Source organism: Hydra vulgaris, chromosome 12, assembly GCF_038396675.1.
Source record: "Hydra vulgaris chromosome 12, alternate assembly HydraT2T_AEP".
Taxonomy (NCBI): domain Eukaryota; kingdom Metazoa; phylum Cnidaria; class Hydrozoa; order Anthoathecata; family Hydridae; genus Hydra; species Hydra vulgaris.
This window is the reverse complement of record NC_088931.1, coordinates 36,125,001-36,147,500: the sequence shown is the minus strand read 5'-3', so window position 1 is coordinate 36,147,500 and position 22,500 is coordinate 36,125,001. Positions and strand designations below refer to the sequence as shown.

Sequence of the window (22,500 nt, the reverse complement as noted above, 5' to 3'; positions counted from 1 at the left end):
TATATATATATATATATATATATATATATATATATATATATATATATATATATATATATATATATAAACAATCTTTAAAAGTCATATTCTTGTTATACGATATGTTTATAATATGTAAGTTGATTACAATAAACAGGCAGTGTATAAACATTTTAAATTATATTTTGATATAATAATATATTAACGATATTTCTCTGACCTATTGTGGTCAGTGTCATCAGCTAATAATAACATGTCATTCCTATCCATAAAAAGTAATAATATTTATAATGTTTTATTATTACCTGATGACGCTGACCACAATAGGTCAGCAAAGTATCACTAATATATTATTATATCAAAATATATTTAAAAATAGTTATTTTTATTGAAATCAGCTTACATATTATATATATAATAAATAATATATTTGGGCATTTCCATTTCTGTGTGTGGTTTTTTATTTTTCTTTGTTTTAGCAATTAAAAGCTGGGACTTGAAGCAATATGCATACTATTTAGGTTTTCTTTAAAAACATTTATAACAAAAATATTTTTATCATATTTCAGGCTACTTGAATAAATTAAATATATATATATATATATATATATATATATATATATATATATATATATATATATATATATAGTATATATATATAATATATATATATATATAATATATTTTGATTATTTTATTTTTATTTTGCATAATCATTGTTAATTTTGCATAATAATTGCTATAGTTTGAAAATAAACAACAAATTTCAAAGTGCTATACTTAAGTTAGAAATAGTTGATGATTGCCATTTCTCATCGCAAATATATTAAATAATAGTCGTAGGAGTATAATACTTCACTTAAAATACTCAAAAGCAATTTATATTCTTTAAAATATCTACATTAAATTAACAAATTCGCAACTTCCGTGCGCGACTTCTGTGTGTGATCATTCATGAACTGCATTTAAATGATTTCTGTGACTCTATGATACATAGTTCAATCCTGTATCTTTCTGGAAAGCTTTACACTTATGTTTAAAACATCATTTAAAAAAAATATATAACACTGAAACTTATATTTTCCCAGGAATTAAAGTTTATTTATCAAGTAACTAAAGTTTCCGTTTTTCTGTTCTGTGCGTGATTTCGCTTCAAACTTAATTTATTCTTTGTTAACATTACTAATATATACCATTTTTTGTTTACAAAATATTTATATAGGTTAGAATTAAATGAGAGCAAATTGGAGAATGGCAGTTTTATTATTATGAAAACAACAGACAAAACATATGCGAGTTTCCGTGCGTTATTTTTTGGAAATGCCCATATAATATACATATATATATATATATATATATATATATATATATATATATATATATATATATATATATATATATATATATATATATATATATATATTAGGGTGTCCCAAAAAACAACATTTTTGAAAAATATATGCAGAGACCCCCTTAATGTGTTCTATCTTATACAAAAACACTAGATTTAAAATTTTTTTGAATAAAAAATATTTTAAGGGGTCCCTCAAGACCCTCGATAATTGACTGGGTCCCTAATATTTTCAAAAAAAAAGTTTTTTAAAAGTATGTCAACCTGGTACTCAAATGAAGCAAAATTATATAAAAATTTCAAAAATAATATTTAATTTGGAAAAATTTTAATTTATTTATCAAAATTGTCATAAAAATACATGAAAAATGCATTTTTTTGTTTTTTGTTAAAAAACGTAATTTTTCGTGTAATAAAACCAAAAACAATTCTATATTTGAAATCTATATTATTTTTGAAATTTTTATATAATTTCGCTTCATTTGAGTACCAGGTTGACATATTTAAAAAAATTTTTTTTTTTGAAAATATTAGGAACCCATTAAATATTCGAAGGTCTTGAGGGACCCCTTAAAATATTTTTTATTCAAAAAAATTTTAAATCTAGTATTTTTTTATTAGATAGAACATTAAGGGGGTCTCTGCATATATTTTTCAAAAATGTTGTTTTTTTGGATACCCTAATATATATATATATTTATATACATATATACAGTATGCAAAAAAAAATGATTGTACGCTTAAAAAAAAATCATAATTTTAAAGATTGTGTCAAAAAAATGAGTTTTCCATTGAAATATTTAAAAGTTTTTTTTAGATATCTTATCAAGTATTGTTTTAAGAATTTATTTGTGTATTGATGAATTAGTTGCTTTTCAAACCTATTGAATTTTACACAATTGATCTAATGATGCATAAAATTACCTGCAAAAAAAATAATCGTACAAAATAATGTCAAATTGATCAAATTCCAATGAAATTAGTATTTAGTGGAGCCTCCTTTAGCCTTGATGACATCATCAAGATGATTTGGCATTGAGTTGATCAAATTTTGGGTCTCTTCTGTTGTTATATTATCCCATACCCTCATTATGGCTTCTTTCAAGTTGTCTTTGCATCTAAATGCGCATTTGCGAATATTTCTGTCCAAAAAATACCACCAATTTTCTATTGGATTCAAGCCCAGAATTTGAGACAGCTATTCCAAAACACTGATGTTATTTGTATCAAAACATAACTTCATTTTCTCATTTGTTAAGAAGCATAATCTGATTGGAGCTGTTGCTAGTGTGGCTATTAGAAGACGATAACACAAGACCACTAGAGCAATTGATCAAAATATCATTAATTTGTCTAAGAAACTAAATTAGCTTTAAAAGTTCAAGAAGATTATAACATCACAGTGATGTTATGATCTTCTTGAATTTTTAAACAATCAGAAATTGTATAAGAGAATAAGGATATAGAGGTAGAGTGGTTCAAAATAAACCTTTTTTAACTTCTAAACAAATGAAACATCGATTAGAATTTGCATCGAAGTACTTAAAAATCCTGATATCATATTGAAAAAAAATTTTGTAGTCAGATGAGTCAAAATACAATCTCGTCTCATCGGATGGAGTCCAAAAAGTGTGGTGAAAAAAAGAAGTTTATAAATTGAGTTGTTTGCGAGGTAGTGTAATGCATGGAGGAGGAAATGTGATGGTTTTGGGGTAGTATGATTTGAAGTGGGGAAATTTACATTTATTGATGACAAAATGGATGCTTCAATGTATTGTGAAATTCTCAAAGCTAACTTGCGACCATATACTTAAAAATTGAGAATGGGAAGCGATTTCATACTCCAGCAGGGGATAGCAATCCAAAACATACCGCTAAGAAAATGAAGGTATACTTTGACATAAATAACATCAATGTTTTGGAATGGCCATCTCAAAGTCTGGACTTGAATCCAATAGAAAGTTTGTGGTATATTTTGGATAGAAAAATTGGCGATGAAGCATTTACACGCAAAGACAACTTGAAAGAAGCTATAATCAGAGCATAGTATAATATAACAACAGAAGAGACCCAAAATTTGATCAACTCAATGCCAAACCATCTAGATGAGGCCATCAAGGCTAAAGGAGGCCCTACTCGATACTAATTTTCATGGAATTTGATCAATTTTACATTATTTTTGAACTGTACGATTATTTTTTTGGCTGTCAATTTTATGCATCATTAGATCAATTATGTAAAACTCAATAGGTTGGAAAAGCAATTAATTCACTTATACATAAATATATAAACAATACTTATAAGATATCTAAAAAAAACTTTTAAATATTTTAACGGAAAACTCATTTTTTTGATGCAATCTTTATAATTATGATTTTTTTTTAAGTGTACGGTTATTTTTTTTGCATAATGTATATATTTATAATATCTGTCACCCATAGTTGTGCATGATTTTTCAAATATTTTGCTAATGTTAAATAGAAGAGAAATTGGTTGATAGTTTGTGTGATCCATTAAGAACCTTTTTTATGGATTGGAATGACTTTGGCCATCTTAAAAACATTTAGATAGAGGCCTTTATTATTATTATGCTGTGTAGCCAACCTCCAACCATTATTAAATCATTGTATGTTGCTTCTCTTTCTCTTTTCTATAAATACTATAATAAGGGCTAAATATAAATATAATGGGCACTTTTCTATAAATACTATAATGGGCACAAGAGACATAAGCTCAAAAGAGCTTACATCTCTTGTGCCATCTACTGAAATTCATTCTGGTGTTATTTGCCATTCAATTAAGTCTCATTCTTTACTGTGACTGTTCTTAAGTGCTCCAATTGTTATTCGTTTAGTATTTTTCCTCTAACATCAGTCCTTTGGAATTTGCTTCATATAATTTGCAATTTTTAAAGTTGTCTGCTAATCCTTGCTCTATAAACTTCATCTTCTCTCTTCCACTAACTTCCAACTCTAATAGTGGTTGCTTGCAGCCTTGTTGGAAATAAAAATGTTGAAAAAAAAAATATATATATATATATATATATATATATATATATATATATATATATATATATTTATATGTAAAATACAAATATTAAATATATATATATTTTTTTATATTTGTATTTTACATATTATTTTAAATAATGTAATACATATTGTGTTATAAAATTTAGTTTATAAATTTTTTTTCTAATGACTTAGTAATTACGCAATTGATATAACAAATAAATAATTACGCAATTGGTATAACTCTTTCAGATATTATTTTACCCTTCAAATTTGATTGTAAATTGGAGTGCTAACTAAATTAGAACTTGATGTGCTGCTTGTTTCATATGGACCTGAAAGGATTATTTAGTACATTTAATCCAAGGTAAGATAAAAAAAAATTTGTTTATACAAAAATTGTTAGCGCAAAGAAAACTTGTTTTCATTATTGAAACTTTTTTTTTTTAAGTTGTATTTGTAGCTAATAACACTGGGCAACAAAAAAATATTTTTTTTTTGTATCTCAAGCAATTTTATTCAAATTATACTAATTTCGGGTTGAGAAAAAAGAATATGACGACGAAAATTTTTTATTAGCTCTAGTTTCTGAGATATACAATAGCTATAAATTTTTATTTCAGTTAATTTCCAACAGAGCAATATAACATATAATTTACATATTCTAATAACATTTAAAGTACATTTGTTTTTTTTTTATAACAGATATATTCTAATAGTTTTAAACAAAGAAATCATGATCATCAAGTTAATAGGGTTAAAGATGATTATGGGGTATCGTCACAAAATCGTGATCTTTTTGCTTTCCTTTTGTAAACTAGTTCTGGAGCATCCCTACACACAAACCAACAGTAATCTGCAAGCATGGCCTCATTCCAGCGACCCTGATATCTTTTTTCCATTACAGAAATAACTTGGTGAAACCTTTCCCCATGTTCATCACTAACAGCTCCACAATTGGGGGGGGGGGGAAGAAGTCTAGATGTGAGTGGAGGAAATAAATCTTGAGGGACATATTACATCCAAGTTGATGATATTTTTGCAGAAGTACTGCTACCAATTGAATGTAGTTATAATCTTGTTTGTTGCCTAAAAATCCACTAATCATTCCCTTAAGAGCTTCCCAAGTTTCCTTTTCGGGCCCCTTCAAAACTTCATCAAATGTAGGATCCTTCATAAGATGACGTATTTGTGGCCCAACAAAAATACCTTCTTTAACTTTTGCATCACTTATTTTTGGAAACTTGTTTCTTAAATAACTAAAAGCCTGTCCTTCTTTGTTCATACCTTTGACGAAATTTTTCATCAAACCCAACTTAATATGTAATGGTGAAAGAAGAACATCTTTTGGATCGACAAGTGGTTCAGCAATAACATTTTTTTCATCTGTGTTGAGATTTCTTGCAGGCCAGTCTTCTTTTATATAATGTGAACTTCTGTCTCTACTGTCCCACATACACAAAAAGCAGCAGTATTTAGTATACCCTAATTGCATTCCTAAAAGTATAGCAATGACTTTTAGATCACCACAAATTTTCCATTTGTGTTTATTGTAATTAATTGAGTTGAGGAGAACTTTCATGTTTATATAAGTCTCTTTCATGTGAACTGCATGGCTAATAGGAACAGAAGGAAGACGGTTTCCATTGTGCAGTAATACAGCTTTCAAGCTTAGCTTAGATAAGTCTATGAATAATCTCCATTCAATTGGATCATAGTTCAAATTAAGACAATGCATTAATCCAAAAACATCAATGCAAACAACAAGATTATTTTTTTTCTCAAAAAAAGAAAGCAGATTCTGCTGCCGTTTTCTGTAATGTGAAACCTTGACATCAAGTTGGAGAAGATTCCACTGCTTTAGTCTTGACCCTAGAAGTTCTGCCTTTTCCTGTGACAAGTCCAGATCTCGAACAAGATCACTTAATTCTGCTTGACTTAATCTGTGTGGCACAACATCTGTTAACACAAAATCAGGATCATTTGATGTGGAAGGCTTGTTTTCTTCTATTTCTACTTCATTTTCTGCTTCTAACTCACAACTTTGTGGTGGAGTAGGAACTGGTAAATTATCTGAATGTGGAATAGGTCGAATGGCAGATGGAAGATTCGGATATTTAACTGTTCCTACTTTTTTCATTGACAAACCTGCTTTAATGGGTGGGGTCAAGCAGAAATAGCAGTCATCTGTATGGTTTTTAGGTTCTCTCCATACCATTGGAACAGCAAAAGCCAAACATCTTTTTTTATTTTTCAACCATTCTCGTAGTGTAACCGAACAAGAGCTACAGCATATATGTGGAGCCCATGACTAATCCTGGTCCCCTACCTTCATATTGAAATAATGCTGGTAAGCAGTCTGCACAAGAGGTGTCATAGTTCTTTTCTGTGAAGAAAATGTTATTTCACCACAAATGTAACAAAAATTGTCCACTAAATTTACACATTTCCTTGGCATGTTGATTTGTAAAATTTTACACTAGTAAATAAAAAAATAAAAACTAAGAATAGATTAGACCAGAAACTTTAGCAAACATACATAACTAGTATCACAAGTTTTAAACATGAACAAAACATTTTGGATAGTCAAAAACAAAAATTTTTTTTAAAAAAATGAAAATTTCTACCCTTGCAATGGTTGAATAAGCGATCGCGATTTACAAAATCTGGAAAAATATCTGGTCTTTAAAATTTTAGTTTATGCAAGCCGTTTACTTTGTTTTTAAAGAAGCAAATTATTGTTAGCAAAAAAGTTATAAAAAACAAAATAAAACAAAACAATAAACTTACGATTACAAATGCAATAACACTCTAGTCACTAACTGCATTATATAAGTAATAAAACTATAATAGTATTATTATTTTTATAAAGCACTTATAACTTTTAAAGTTCATTCATTGTTCAAACAACATTAGTAATTCCAAACTTTAATCAAAGTAAAAAAACATCTGAAAAAATGAAGTGGATAATCAAATATTATTAAAAACTTCATGAACTTCTACAATACACTTAAACAACTTTATAAAAACATACTTTATAAAAGGGTTTAGCATTATGAAACGTTACGAACAGTCCGAAAAAACGCGCGCTAATTTAATAATCAACCAATAAAGTTTTTTTTGGTTGATTTTAAAAATAACTGCGCGCTTTTACGGACCATTAGAAGCTTTTTTTGTAATGCTAAACTTTTTATATAGTGCGTTTTTATGAAGTTGTTTAAGTTCTTTAACACGTTATAAATATTATTTAAATATCCACTCTATTTTTCTAGATGCTTTTCTACTTCAATTAAAATTTGGGATTGCTTATGTTGTTTGAACTAAGAATGAATTATAAAAGTTATAAGTGCGTTGTAAAAGTATTACACTTATATAGTGTTATTACTTTTATAATGAAGTTACTAGAGTGTTATTACTTTTGTAGTCGTAAGTTTGTTATTTTATACTTTATAACTTTTTCGCTAACAAATTTAAGTTGATTCGTCCTTAAAAACAAAGTACACGGTTTTGCATAAACTAAAATTTTGAAGACCAGATATTTTTCCGGATTTTTCATTTCGCGATCACTTAATTCAACCCTTGCCTTGAGAGAAAATTTTTGCTTTTAATTCTTAAACTAGAGCTAATATGTCATTTTTAATGTCATTTTCGAATTCAGCAGATGGAAATGCATAAGAAATAACTAATTTTGGTTCCGATACAAAATCACTGTTGGACAGTGTAATTAAACTAAATTGTGGTATTTTGTATGACTAATTTAAAAAAGTCTTATAGAATAATAATTTTTAAGGCCTAATAGTGAGTCTTTTTTTATCTTAAAATTTTTTTCTTTTACTTTTTTGTTATATTATCTATTGCTTGTTTGTTAAGTTAGCTAGTTTTGCTGAATATGACTTACCTTAGAGAAAGATAATTCTGATATAAACCACCCCATTTAATTGTAGGCAACAGTAAGAGTTTGTAAATCTTTGATGGTAATGTTCCTAACAGTATCACATTTCAATCACATTTAAAATACTCAATCTTGATCTTAATGGTTGATAAATAGGTTTACGAGAACTAATTAAGTTAGGAACAGAAAACAAAGAAGGGAGTTAAATTGTGAGGTAAACATAAAAATGGGAGAGAATTCGAAAACATAAATTTTGAGAGAAAAAACGTAATGCAGACCTTCACGTAAAAGTTGTGTGGTTGCACGCCTTATATGACAACTCATATAATACTTCGTTTTGACAACTTGGCTCTTTTTTGGCTCTTTGCAAGTTTTGATAATTGTAAATGTAATAAAAGGTTTTATGGTGAAAATATAAATATTATTTAAACAAATTATTTACATTACTAACGCGAAATATATTTTACAACTAGATTTAAAAAAATTTCATGTTATTGCTGAAAAAAGCACCCCACATATAAGAAAACAAAATAATTACAATAATCTTGAAATAATCTGCAAACAATTTTTTAACTATCTTAAGGCGCGAGAATTTTTTTTTTTAATGAATGTTGACGTACATATCTTTATTTATTGGCAAACTAATTTAAGAGATTTATGTCAAATAAGGGAGTTTTATTTTCAAATAACAAAGATGTTTGGTAAATTTAATCAATTTTTATTTTTTCAAAACTTTTTTTTTTACACATTTGCAAAGTGCGTGCAAAATAATGATAATTAATATGCAATGACCTAATGATTGTAAACTGTTATCCATCGATACAAAATAGCGAATTTTTCTAATTTTAGTTTGTTAAATTTATTTACTGATTAAAAAAAAAATTATAAATTTGAAGAACCCAAAATATAAGAAACTTAAAATAAAAGAAATTTAAAATAAAATTTGTTTTGACATTTCTTTTTTAAAACCTTAAAAAATAATATTACCATATTAAGTATTTAATAATAATTTAATAAAAAATATCATATTATTGGTGTTGGTAAATGTACAATAAAAAATGAAAACTATAGTAACCATAATAAGTCTATATATTTTATTAGATTATATATATATATTTCAGCAAAACTTTAAAATTCTTTTCAAAACTTTTAAAAGCTTTTTTAATATGCAAACAAACATTACTTCACTTTAAGGAAAATAAGAAATTTTAAAATAAAAACCAAGCATGCGAAAATTTATTCAAAATAAATACACTTGCTTTAAACTTTTAATGTAATTGCTAATTAATTTAAAAGAAACCATGCTTAAACATTATGATTGCTTTCTTCGATAAAAGAAAGCAATCGTAATGTTTATCAATGGTTTCTTTTAAAGTAATTGCAAAAGAATTCATTTTAAGTTTAAATTGCATTCTTTTATAAACACATACAAAACCATATTAAAATATATATTGTTTTACTTAAAAGTAATACTATTGAAAAAAAGTAATCATATTTTAGGATGGTTTTTTTAAAAGTCTTTAAAATTAACTGTTTTTTATTTTAAATATGTGTTTTTTGAAATAAATAAAGAATATCAATCGCAAAATTGTTTGGAAAAAAATTGCTGAAGTAATGTTTTCGTTTTAAATCTTAAACAAGCGTCAACATTAGCATAAGCAAAAGTAAAGAAACATGAAATTCATTTTTCGTTTTGTTGAACCCTGTATCCTATCAACTTTTTTTTTTAATTTAAAATTTGCACCACAAAATTTTATTAAATTTCATGGAACTTTTAAACAGCCTAATTTATTTACATTTTTAAACATCGTGCTGTGTTATATATATTGATTTCTAAAAATAAATCAATTAATCTGAACGGAAGGCAGATGCCCTCATGGCCCTCCCCTTCACTATGGATTTGCCCTTGTATTAGATTATTTAATGGGAAGGAATGATAAAGATTGATACAACTATGATAAATTTTTTTTTAACTTTCGCTTACAATTAAGTTTACATTAAACAATAAATGTTTAATTTTTCTGGTTTTTCTTCTATTTATTTTGCTTTTCTTTAAAATTTTTATTTGTTCAGTTTAATTTTTGTATTATTTTTTATTCTCTTTTCAGTTTTTCAGTTTTCTAAGAGTCTTTTTTAAAAGCGCTAATTATCAAAACTTGCAAAGATATCAAGCCTCACAACAATGGGAAAGAGACTCATGGTTAACGACTAGAGTAGTTCCACCAGCAATGCAACATTACAATGCAATTTTGGACTTTGTTTAAAAGAGAGAGGGCTTTTAAAAGAACTCACTAAATATGGCAACAATATTCCATAAAAGAACGAATAATAGACTATTGAGGTACAAAAAGGAAGCAAAAGTAGTTGCCCCAGTCACTTCCTATTCCCATTTGGCAAGCAGGGGTTGATGGCAAGGGCTAGAAAAAAAATTATAATTTTTTATATATATTTTAATTTTATATTTAAATTTACTATTTATTAAATACTGGCATAGATTTATATATTTTTAAACTCTAATTTAATTCCAACAAGGTTGCAACCACTATTAACATATAAGTTACTTATAAATAGAGAATAGGTTAAAAAGCTAGGAAAGAGTAACTGAAGACTTAAAAAGTTGTAGGTTGTATAAAAAAGGAAAACATGAAGATGGGTAAGGGTTACAAGGTTTTTTTGATGTGCAAGGAAAAAAACTGGATTAATAAAAGATTTTATAGCATGAAGGGACAGATACAGTAAAATGATGCAATTTGTTGAGCAAGAAGCCATGCAAATATGAGTTTTGGTTTATCATAAAAGAGATGATAGCTCATTTAAGTTATGTAAGAAGCACATCAGCAGAAAGGCAAAAAATTTCTACCGAAGGACCATCACGAAGAAAATCAGGGAAAAAGTCCCAGTCATCTTTAAGGTAGTTGTAATAAGAACCATTATATGGGGATTCTGATAATGAAGAAGAACAAGATAATAGTTTTAGAGTGATCAAACCGTGATCAGAATTACCTAAAGGTAAATGTGGAGAAAATGAGCATGACTAGGATAGAAACAAGACATAATTGACCTTAACGCCTGCAGAGTCACTGACACTAGAGCCAAGCAGTTTAGTGTGGTAAGCATTAAAGTCACCAACAACAACTATATTGGGTGAAAGATAATGAGAAAGGACTCTGTCAATTTGAACAGAAATAACATTAAAAAGATTGTAGTCTTAAGATAAAGGAGAGCAATATAAAACAAAGAGAAAGGCAATGTCTAAACTGGTGCTAAATAAACACTCATAAAAGAATAGTCTGTGGATTTAAACCTAGTTACCTCACGAATGGGTGAATTTTTATGAATGTAGATGACCAGGCCAAGCATGTGACTATTGGAGTCTTTATAAATTAAATGAAGATAACCATCAACACTAAGATCACTAGATGAGACAGATGAACTCAAATTAGTCTTACAAAGAGCAAGTAGGTCTGTTGAACTTTGCAAGAGATATGACTCAACATAAGAAAAGTTACTTTGAAGACCACGAAAATCAGTGAATGATAGATTTAGAGAACTTGGTAGTAATGATGATATTTTGAGTTTTATAGTTTTTGGTACTTTAGTCATTTTTAAATTTGTTAATGAACTTGACTCAGATATTACAAAGCACAGATATTACTCAGTACATTGTTTAATAGTCCAAGCAATTGTTTCAATACTATTAATAAATCCTGAGTCGTAAAAAAGGGCTCCAAAGGTGGTCTCAACAATGCACAATAAAAGTACAAACAGGGACACCATCCATGCACAACATGGCACTGTTAGTACTCTGATAATTTACAGCTGTTGATGGAATCAGCCTCTCTGAGAGCTACCACAGAGCTCGGGAAACCTGACTACCAGCTGATCTCAGAACCATAAAATGAGTTTTAAAGCTGTACCCTCATTAGGTATATACCCATTTATAGAGTCAAGAAGATCTAGCATTCAACACCCTAAACTGGAAACAATGTTTTATGAATACATTTACGCTAGCCTAATAGATGATGAAGGGGTGCAAGGCTGGTCAACAGGTTGAATCTGTTTACCGCTAAAGTCTTTGCTTAGGAGGCCTTCTACAAGATAGTAGCAGGATGCATTTAACATCTGCCCAAGATGAGTATTTCTATCAAGACACTATCTCTAACTTTTACTCACCAAGAGCCCCAAGGCAAGGGGTGTTTTAAGTCAGAATTGGCTTCTCCTAGCCTTTGCCAAAAAAAGCATATCTTACAAGGCAGCAGGACATGAAGGAGGTTCTACTGGGTAACATGTTTCAAGTAGCAGGATAATCTAACCTGACAGAAAATCTAGATTAAGGACAAAAGCTTTAAACGAAATGTTGATAAGAAGACTTCAGTCTAGTGTGAATATAGTCAACTATAAAACATGAACCTCACAATCATTTACATGCATATATATATATATATATATATATATATATAAAAGCTTGATATCAACTCAAAGTAGATATCAAGCTTTTGCTTCAGAGTTTAACTTGGTTGGTTCTCCTACTCTAGTGCCTGACAGTTTGTTAAAAATGATTAATAACCCCACCAAAATGGTAGCAAATGGGATTATTAGAACTTCGAAATCGAGCATGTTCATAGATCTACAGGACATTATGGCATTAAATAAACATTGTACTTTGCTCGAAAATTGACCCATCAGTAAGCAAGGAAGAATTAAAACAAATGGTTGAAAATAAATGACCTGTCAATCAAACATCTATATGGATATAACTCATTATGAGGGGCAGCACTATCCTCCTTAATGGACTGTGAACCTACACGGTATGCAATATAATGCTATCTTAAAGATTAGACCAGTACATGTGTTATTGCAGAAATGGTATTGTAGAGCAATGTATTCGAACTGTCAAAAGAACAGCAAAAAGAGTTTCGTGGAGCAAAAGAACAGCAAAAAGAGATTATTGGTGCAAGGTTCTGCACCTGCAAACAAATTATATCAATACAAAATGAGTGTGACAGAATGAGTGTGACAGGTATTGGCGTCGATAAGAATGTGCATGATGGTTGTAAGAAGAGTTTGCGCAAAATTTGAAAGTGTCCTCTCTGAAACACTAAAAAATGCACTTAATGCTACTGTATAGCTTGCCAGTCAGAGTGATCAAAATACAATTTTAATATCAGAAATGGATTCCCTAATCCCAAAAAACTATGGCTAAATGAATAATATGACTATGTTTAAATGTTTTTTTAAGTTGCTAACTTGTGTTTTATTCTGGCCTACTGTGCATTGTTATAAAGCAAAATAAGGAAAAAAAAAGCTTTTCGAGTGTTTTGTCAAAGATTTTTTTCCAAAAAAAAAGTTACAGATTTTTGAAGATTGTATTTATATAAATAAAAAAGTAAAGTTGAGTGTCACTTTGACTATAGTGGCCTCCTGGACCTTGGGGAGGTGAGTTTCTAAAAAAAAAACATATGTAAAATATTTTTTTCAATAAATCATCTCTGTTAAATAATAATTGTTTGGTTGCCCAGTCGAGGTCGACTTTTTTTGCGATTTTACTTTATGAGAGGAATAGTTCCATAGTACAGCCTAACAATAATAGTACTGGCATTGCAGTATTTAACAGCCTTCTCAAAAGAATTAATTAAAAAAAAAGTTTTTGTGTTTAATCTTCTCTGAAGTTTACAAATATAAATACAAATCATTTTCAAAAGAAAGTTTTTTGATCATTTTTATCATTTTAATAATATTTTAATCGCAAGTTACTTTGAATGTAACTAAGAATAAATTGCAAAAAAATAATTATCTTATTAAGTTAACATTTTTTTATGTCAAAGGTAGTATAGAAAATTTTTATTTTTAAAAGTTTTTAATAAAAATTTGTTTATTTCTTTAGCAAGTTTCTAATTTATGCATCACTTTTGTTCTTTGCTATTTTTCTTGGTTTACGTCTTGATGGATTTTTGCTATGGAGTTACTATACTGTATTTATACCTTTATGGATTTGGAAAGCAGTGGTACTTTTTGGTGCTGCCATTGGACTTCTTATATGGTTAAAGCATCCAGAATATAGGTGAGCCATATAGTTTTATAGTTACGGGTTGAATTTTAAATTTGAATAAAGTCTATTTTTTAAAACCATAAATATATTTCAGAGTTGCCCTAGTAATTTTAGAAACATTTTTTTGAAAAAATTGTTAAATTACAATGTTGGTAATAAAAATAAGTATTATCAGTTTTTCATATTGTTAAAATGTTGAATCTCTTTCCCTTTTTTAACAAATACTACCAGATTCTCTGTTTAAGTGTACCATTATCTCTTGTTCTATCTACCAAAATGTAATCTCACGTGGCCTGTTATTTAAGAAAGTGGAATACTTTTACTATAACTGTTCCTTTATGCTCAAAAAACTGACCACTCATGGAAACCATATATAAAAGCTATCAGTACTGTTCATCTGCTTTTTGCTGACCGGCAACCAAAAAAAAAGTACTTATTTACCAACATTTGCCGACTGACTAATAAAGTTTAAAACTTGCGGACTACAAGCCCAGAGTTGCTTCTCTTTATTGTGAATATTTTAGGGCTGGTTTTTCTAATGTGGCTCTCTCTCTTCAAACAAAGCCCAAAATTATATTGCAAAAGTTATTGGACTTGATCTTGCTGCCAAACTTGATCCTGCCCCATTGCTGTAAGGTTGTATCACTATCTCTTTTCTTCAAATACTACCATTGTTGCTGCCAAAAGCTATCATCAATCTCAATGACTCGTCATCAGCAAACGGTTTTGTTAGTGAGTGAGTTTGTTAAAACTTTATTAGTGAGCGAGTTTATTGAAAAAAAAAAAAAGTTAAATGCTAAAATTTACAAAAGAAAAGTTATATTTGATCAATCGCAATTTAAAACTAGGTAGTTAATAATGAACAATATAAACAGCAGTTAATGTAGCCTTTTTTAGCTTTGTAACACATGTTTTCTGTAAAGATTTTATAATAGGTAATGCATAATACAAATGGTAGAAGTTAAACTTTTCTGCAGTTTAATAATATGTTCAAATATTTTGGCAAAGACTCAATTCTTCTTAACTCTCCTCAAGATTAATTACTTTTAGTCTTATTATTTTATTTTTATGTGTGGCTTTTTTTTACACACTCTTCATATACACATTATTAAATAAAAAAATGTATATATATATATATATATATATATATATATATATATATATATATATATATATATATATATATTCACTGTGTTTATCTCCTCAAAGCTAAGGGAGCCACTACAGTCGAGAAGGTTTCTCTCTTTTTTAAATTGTTTTTCTCTCTCAACCTCAACCTAACTCCAAAACATGAACCTCACAATCATTTATATGCATACATATATATATATATATATATATATATATATATATATATATATATATATATATTTATTTATTTATTTATTGATATATGTTGTATATTGTTGGAATGTCTGTTTAAGAGTGATCAATATCTTCTTTAAAAAAATAGAGTAAAATTATATTAAAATAATCTAATTAAAAATTTACAACTATAATGGAATTTAAAGTTAATAATTGATTGAATATTTAGCATGCAGCTGTAGCAAATCTTTTATTGTATTTCTGTTGAAAATTTTGTGGAGCTTATGATGTAATGGAAAATCTGAGTCAATTAAGTTGAAGAAAAAATATCCAATTTTGGTTACAACATTTTTTCTGAAAGAAAAATAAAACATAATATTTCTTTTTTGTGTATTTGTATTTGAAGAAAATAGATTTGAATGATATTGGAGATTAGTGTGAAATCCAGACTTTTCTAATGTGTCTTTATAAATTTGATTCACTTGAGGAATTAGAAAATAATCTGCAAGAATAAAAAATAATGTCCAATCCCAGTTCATAACTCCAGTCTTACAGAAAAATCTTACAATAAGTATTAGTGAAAACTCATTCTATGCTTTTTGTAATTATAGATTAAAAATTGCTTAAAGTATTTTAAACATTTAATAATTACTAAAATTAAAATTAATGAAATATAATTTCCTAATGTTTAAAATAGTTTAAATATTTACAAATAGTCTAGTATTTGCAACTTAGAAGTTTATTAAAATATTAAATAAAATAGCTTTTCTTAGCATCCATGCTAAATAATGTATTCAAAGAAATTACACTTTTACAATGAGATATTTTACAGTGACATGTAATTTTTACATGTCACAATATGTAGAAAAAATATTGCCAATGTGATATCCATGTTCGGAAAAATTGTTCTATTTGTCATTTGGCTTTACTTGTTGAGTAATTGACAAAATGGCTGCATTTAAAGTTGTTTGAAACAATTGTTTTGAGATCTTTTTCCAGTGAAATTTACAGTTGACAAAAATTTTTAATTGGTAATTAAATTCTATAGTTGATATTGTTTTAAAGGTTTTTTTTTGTTGGTTTTTATTGTTTTAAAGGTTTTTATTGTTTTAAAAGTTTGTTAAAGGTTCATTGATATTGTTTTGAAGGGTCTCATTTCAAGTTCTGATTTAATAATATTGTTTGTAGCTTTGTCTGTAAATAATTTATCTTACATGTAGTTTTAGTAGGTTGTTAATAAATAATTTATCTTACATGTAGTTTTAGTAGGTTGTTAATAAATATAATGAATAATAATTGGGCCTAATACTGAGCTTTGATGGAACACCTTTGACTAATTCTCATTTCGAACTTGGCAATGAAAAACAGACAATTACTCTTCGATATCAGTAGGGTAAAAATGCTTTCACTCAATGCTAAAGTATTGTTTTGTATTCCTAAAGAATTTAGACATAGTTATTGCTTGTAAACAAAACTGAATGCTTTTCTGAAATTAGAAATAATTACAATAATATTTTGGCTACATTTGAGAAAGTTTGTATTAAAGACCATGGATTTTAGAAAATTAGTAATACAATGAAAGAGGCTGCACAAAGATTTTTGGGCATAGGTTTTGGGTAAACATTACTGAATCCAACTGCATATTTATCCACAATAACTTGATCAAAACCTAGGTTTGGGCACATCTGTCAGTTTGATAACTGGTAAATTTAGAAAGCTATTTTCAAGAATGCTAAATCAATGAATTTATTTAACCTATTTGCTATTTTACTTTTATTTGTTTGTTAAAGGAACTATTTACTTCTAATGATTGTTTAAAAAATATTCGCACTTAATTGAAATTAGTTTTTTTTACTAAATAAAAAATACAAGTTTTCATGTAAATACAGTAAGGTGCAGCTAGTAAATAATTATGCATTAAAAATCATTTCATGCTTTGTTTAAATATATATATATTTTTTGTTGTTGTTGTTTTTTAAAATTTGTTTCAAAAGATTACCATTTATCATAAAAAATGCATAATTATATAAATTAAAAAAAACTATATTTAAAATCATTCTTTTGAAACTTTATTAAAAAGTGTTACAATAATATAAAAGCATTTAAAATCAAACTTTTTTAATTGTCACAGCTTTTAAAAACATTTGTTATCTTTTATTCAACTAAATATTTTTAATCTGTTTAAGTGTATTAACTTTAATGATTTTTATATAAAGTTCATTGAAGAGACTTTCATTGTCTAAGAAAGTCGTTGTTTATTTTTAAAAAAAAATTATTTTTTATCAGTGTTTATTTAAAAAAATGCATACTTAAATAATTTATATAATACAAGTTAAAAAAACGTATATACAACTTTCAATCATACTTTAAACAAAAATCATAATCAGTAAATTGTTACTTTATTTAAATGTATTTTGCTAATATAAAAACATCAGTGAAGAAAAAAAGTTTCGATATTATCTATTTCTTTAAAATAAAATTCAGAATCCTTTTCATTTAGCGTGTTTTTGAAATAGCCTTGGTCAAATCTAAAAAGCAAAATATTATTTGCCTGGTCATATAATGGCGTGCAATCGCACGTCTTTTTTTGAAAGCCTGCAATTAAATCTTTAGTTTTAGCTTTGCTGTTGTTGTTTCTACTAAAGTTGTGGCTGCAAATATTGTTGCAATAAAAAACTTTGATTGAATCTTTAGTTTTACTGTTGCTGTTTTTGCTAAATTGTGGCTGCGAATATTGTTGCAGTAAAGAACTTTGATTGAATCTTTAGTTTTAGTTTTACTGTTTATATATGTATATAATAAATGAGTTTTATTTTGTTGTTGTTGTTGTTGTTTTTTTTTGAGTTCTTAGGAAGTTTACACTTGTAATCATGAGAGTTATGTTTGGCGCATTTGTTGATGGTCTTTTTATACTATTGGGACTCGGTTAGGTTTTGAAACTTGGAATTCCTGCATAAAGGTATTTTTTTTCTTTTGCACTTATATTTGAAATTTTTATTTATCATGGAAGTTACTCCTATGTTGTTGCTAGACCTGCATTTGGAAATGAGTTTGAAGCATTTGAATATAGCATTTAGGTTAAGTAGTTACCAATCTGATGTATTGAGAAAGAAGTTTCTTAAGGGCTTTATAACCATCTTTTTAGAAAAAAATATGTTTCTTCCAAAGTTGCTTGTTTATGCTATCACCAAACTACTTAAAGATTATTATTTAGTGCCCATACTTCCTTGTTGAGACAAACTTATTATTATTAGTCTGTTGTTATTTTCAGAAATATTTAAGCTAAGTACATTGCTATCTTCTTCAGGTTTAATTTGAAAAGTTGGCTCAAGTATGTTTTACCGTTTTAAGTTTACCGAATTGTATTAAGAACTGTTTCTGTGTAACACCACAATTACGGCAACAACCTACTATGTTCAACTCAGCCAAGCAGAGATCTTAAAAAAATGTCTAAAGTACAAAAAGTTTACTTTTTTCATGACAACTCCTGTCCTCACATTGGTGTGGACATAAATACTTAGGCTTGACTGAGAAGTGTAGCCTCACATTTTTCTACTTGCCTCACTTAGTGCCAAAATATTATTAGTTGTTTTGATTTTCAATCAACAGCTTGTGCAATAAAGTTTTATTAACGTGAAACACTTAGACAGCATCTTAATCACTTCTATAAGTCAAACCTGTTGAATGTTTCAAAAAGTTCATAGACATTGATAGTGCATTTATTCTTGAAGATTAATTATGGGATTAAAAATAAATCATAAAATTTTTTTAAAATTTTTTAAAATATGGGGTTAAAAATAAATCATAAATTTTTAAAAAAATAATCATAAAATTTTTTCAAAACTAGACTTTTTTTTCTTAGCCAGCCCAATGATAATTTTTTGATGCAAATATGCCAACAAAAAAACAATTTCAACATGTACGAAGTCAGCTTTTTAAAAATTCTATTGGTAAATAACTTGTAGTCAAAAATACGTCTTGTTACATTAAAACCGAAAATTCTATTTCTTAGTTAGCAACATAAAATTGTTAAAAAATTTTGTCACATTATTCGGTACCACTGATTATTTTAAATTAGTAAGACTCCATTCTAATATTTGCAACAGGTTTTTAACACTTGAAGATAGTGCTTTTTCTTGGTCTTCTTGATATTTCTTGTGTTTGTGGTTCATCCATCTTTAATATAAAATTCAATATCAAAAATTACTTAAAAATAGACATTAAAGTACAATATTTGGATCAGTAGCACTTATACTTATTAGACATAATTTATCTAAATGAATAAATTAAAAATTGAAAACAAAACAGCTATATTATTTTTTTTCTTTCCCCTTCAAGTCCTTTTATTCCTTTTTTTGTTGTTGTTGTTGAATACTTTTAACAGGATAAGGTTTTGAATCATTTTTAATGAAAGTTGAATTATCCATAATTATGTGTTTTAAGTTTTACAATAAAAGATCTAAATTTTAATTAATTTTAATTATATATAAATAAAGTAATAAAAATTTTAATAGGAAATTTAAGTCAATTTTTCAAAGGAGGATTTTAAGTTTTGTAAACCTTTTAATTTAACACACATGTTTACCTTGAATAATTAGAATTAGCTCAAGACTAAAATATTTAATTTAAATAAGAGTGTGATTTTAGATATAAGTCATCAGTCGAAAATTAAAATCCTAATATTTTAATTGTTATTAAAATTGAACTAGTTTTCCCTAATTATAACGGGGGGAATTTTCCCCAATTATAAGGGGTTGAGAAAATGCTTTTTTTTTTTTTTTTTTTACTTTCAACAAATGTTGTTAAAATAATTTTCAAGCCATGTAACTTTTTTTATTTTGCTTCAAAAAATAAATTTCTTTATTTAAAGTTTTAATAGTATAATTATAATAGTATTTATATTAATAGCATATATATAATACTACATAAATAAAATTTATATTGTTATTGTTAATTATAAAATATACATTAAAAATGTTAGGCATGAAAGTACTGTGGATATTCAAGCTATGCTAATATCTGCAAGTTTGCACTTGCTTTTGTTGCTGTTTGAGATTCTTTTATGTACAAACATGGAGTATCATGCAATAGCTTATCGAATTGTGTTTATTCCACTTTTTTGTATATCAACTTTTGCATTGGCTGGGTGTGTTTGGGGGTTCAGGCATGAGCGGCAATTGGAGGTATATTATTATTATATGACAGTTTAGCAAAAAAATATTGATAACTTAGCACTAGATACTTATTGATAATAATATTACTTTTTTTTTGTGCTTCCAAAATTATGTAATATCATTATCCAAACTATTTATTTATTTATGCGTTTTTAAATGCATTCATGATAAAACATTTTATATTAAACTTTAACAATATGTACTGTAATCTTTTTATAATTTTAAAAATATTGATTAACTGTGCATCTTATGTGCATCTATTAAAATGTGTATATATATATATATATATATATATATATATATATATATATATATATATATATATATATATATATATATATATATATATATATGTATATATATATATGTATATATATATACATACATACACACACATTAACTGATAGTTGAGGTTGGGGCAGTGATAAGTTTTTTTCATTATTCTTTGTTTTTTCTTTTTTGCAAAAAAAGTGTATCGAATTATTTAATATATAATAATACACTGTTATTTCTCTCTCTCTCTCTCTCTCTCTCTCTCTCTCTCTCTCTCTCTCTCTCTCTCTCTCTCTCTATATATATATATATAAATATATATATATATATATATATATATATATATATATATATATATATATATATATATATATATATATATATATATATATATATATATATACATCTATATATATATAAATATAATATATACACACACATAGATATATAGATAGATATATATATATATATATATATATATATATATATATATATATATATATATATATACATCCATATATATATACATCCATATATATATAAATATAATATATACACACACATAGATATATATATATATATATATATATTTATATATATATATAAATATATATATATATATATGAGAATTTTTATTGTATTTTATATTTATTATAAAAGAATTTATAATTTTTTTACAAAATAATGTTAAAAAATTAAAAAACTGACTAGTAAAAAATAAAAATGGGAAAAAAAATCGGACAAAATTTTAAGACCAGTTTCAAAAATATTTCAAAAGCAATAAAAAAATAATTTAGAAACGTGTTGTTCTTCCATTTGTTTTCAAGCACTCTTGTACTCGTTCTGGCATTGAATTCATCAAAGTTTTGATTACTTCATCAGGCACATTTTTCAAATGATGAGAGATAGAAGATTTCAAATCTTCCAAATTGTAAAGTTGTTCTTTACCAAGCTTGTGATCAAGCCACGACCATAAATTCTCTATTGGATTCAAATCTGGACTATTGGCAGGCCATAGAAGCACTTGAATTTTATTAGAATTGAACCAATCGCTAACAACATGCGCTTTATGATACGGCGCATTATCTTGCTGGAAAATAAATCCATCTTGCAACTGCCATAAATCAATGCTAGGAATAAGCGAGTTTTTAAAAATTTTGATGTACCTTTCTTTGTTGAGTCTACCATAGAATAAATAAAAAACGCCAACTCCACAGGCACTCATACAGGCCCTAAATGCCTATTAAGCGAGTACTGCCTTGTTTTGTTTGTTTCAAAATGCATGATTCATCGAACCGTTCGCTTGGAAGTCTACGCAACATTACGCGACCTTTTCTGTTGTCTACCTCAACGTTCATTTCATCACTAAAGAACACACGGCTCCACTGATCTGTTGACCAATTTTTATGTAGTTTGCACCACTCTTTCCTGGCAAATTTTTGTTTTTTATTTAAGCATGGTTTTTT

At 27.0% G+C, this 22,500-nt stretch overlaps 1 protein-coding gene across 3 annotated transcripts in view; it reads left to right on the top strand.

Moving 5' to 3' along the window:
* The window catches only part of LOC100215419 (transmembrane protein 185A), a 43,055-nt gene that overhangs the window by 3,010 nt on the left and 17,545 nt on the right, over window positions 1-22,500 (top strand). For 2 of the 3 annotated variants that reach the window (XM_065813108.1, XM_065813106.1), the window contains exons 2-4: window positions 4,594-4,708; window positions 14,118-14,294; window positions 20,569-20,770. In XM_065813108.1, the coding sequence (XP_065669180.1) occupies window positions 4,653-4,708; window positions 14,118-14,294; window positions 20,569-20,770 (435 nt within the window). In that variant the 5' untranslated portion in view covers window positions 4,594-4,652. Of the gene's footprint in view, window positions 1-481; window positions 501-4,593; window positions 4,709-14,117; window positions 14,295-20,568; window positions 20,771-22,500 lie in introns of those variants that run through there. The other variant, XM_065813107.1, reaches the window with a different exon arrangement.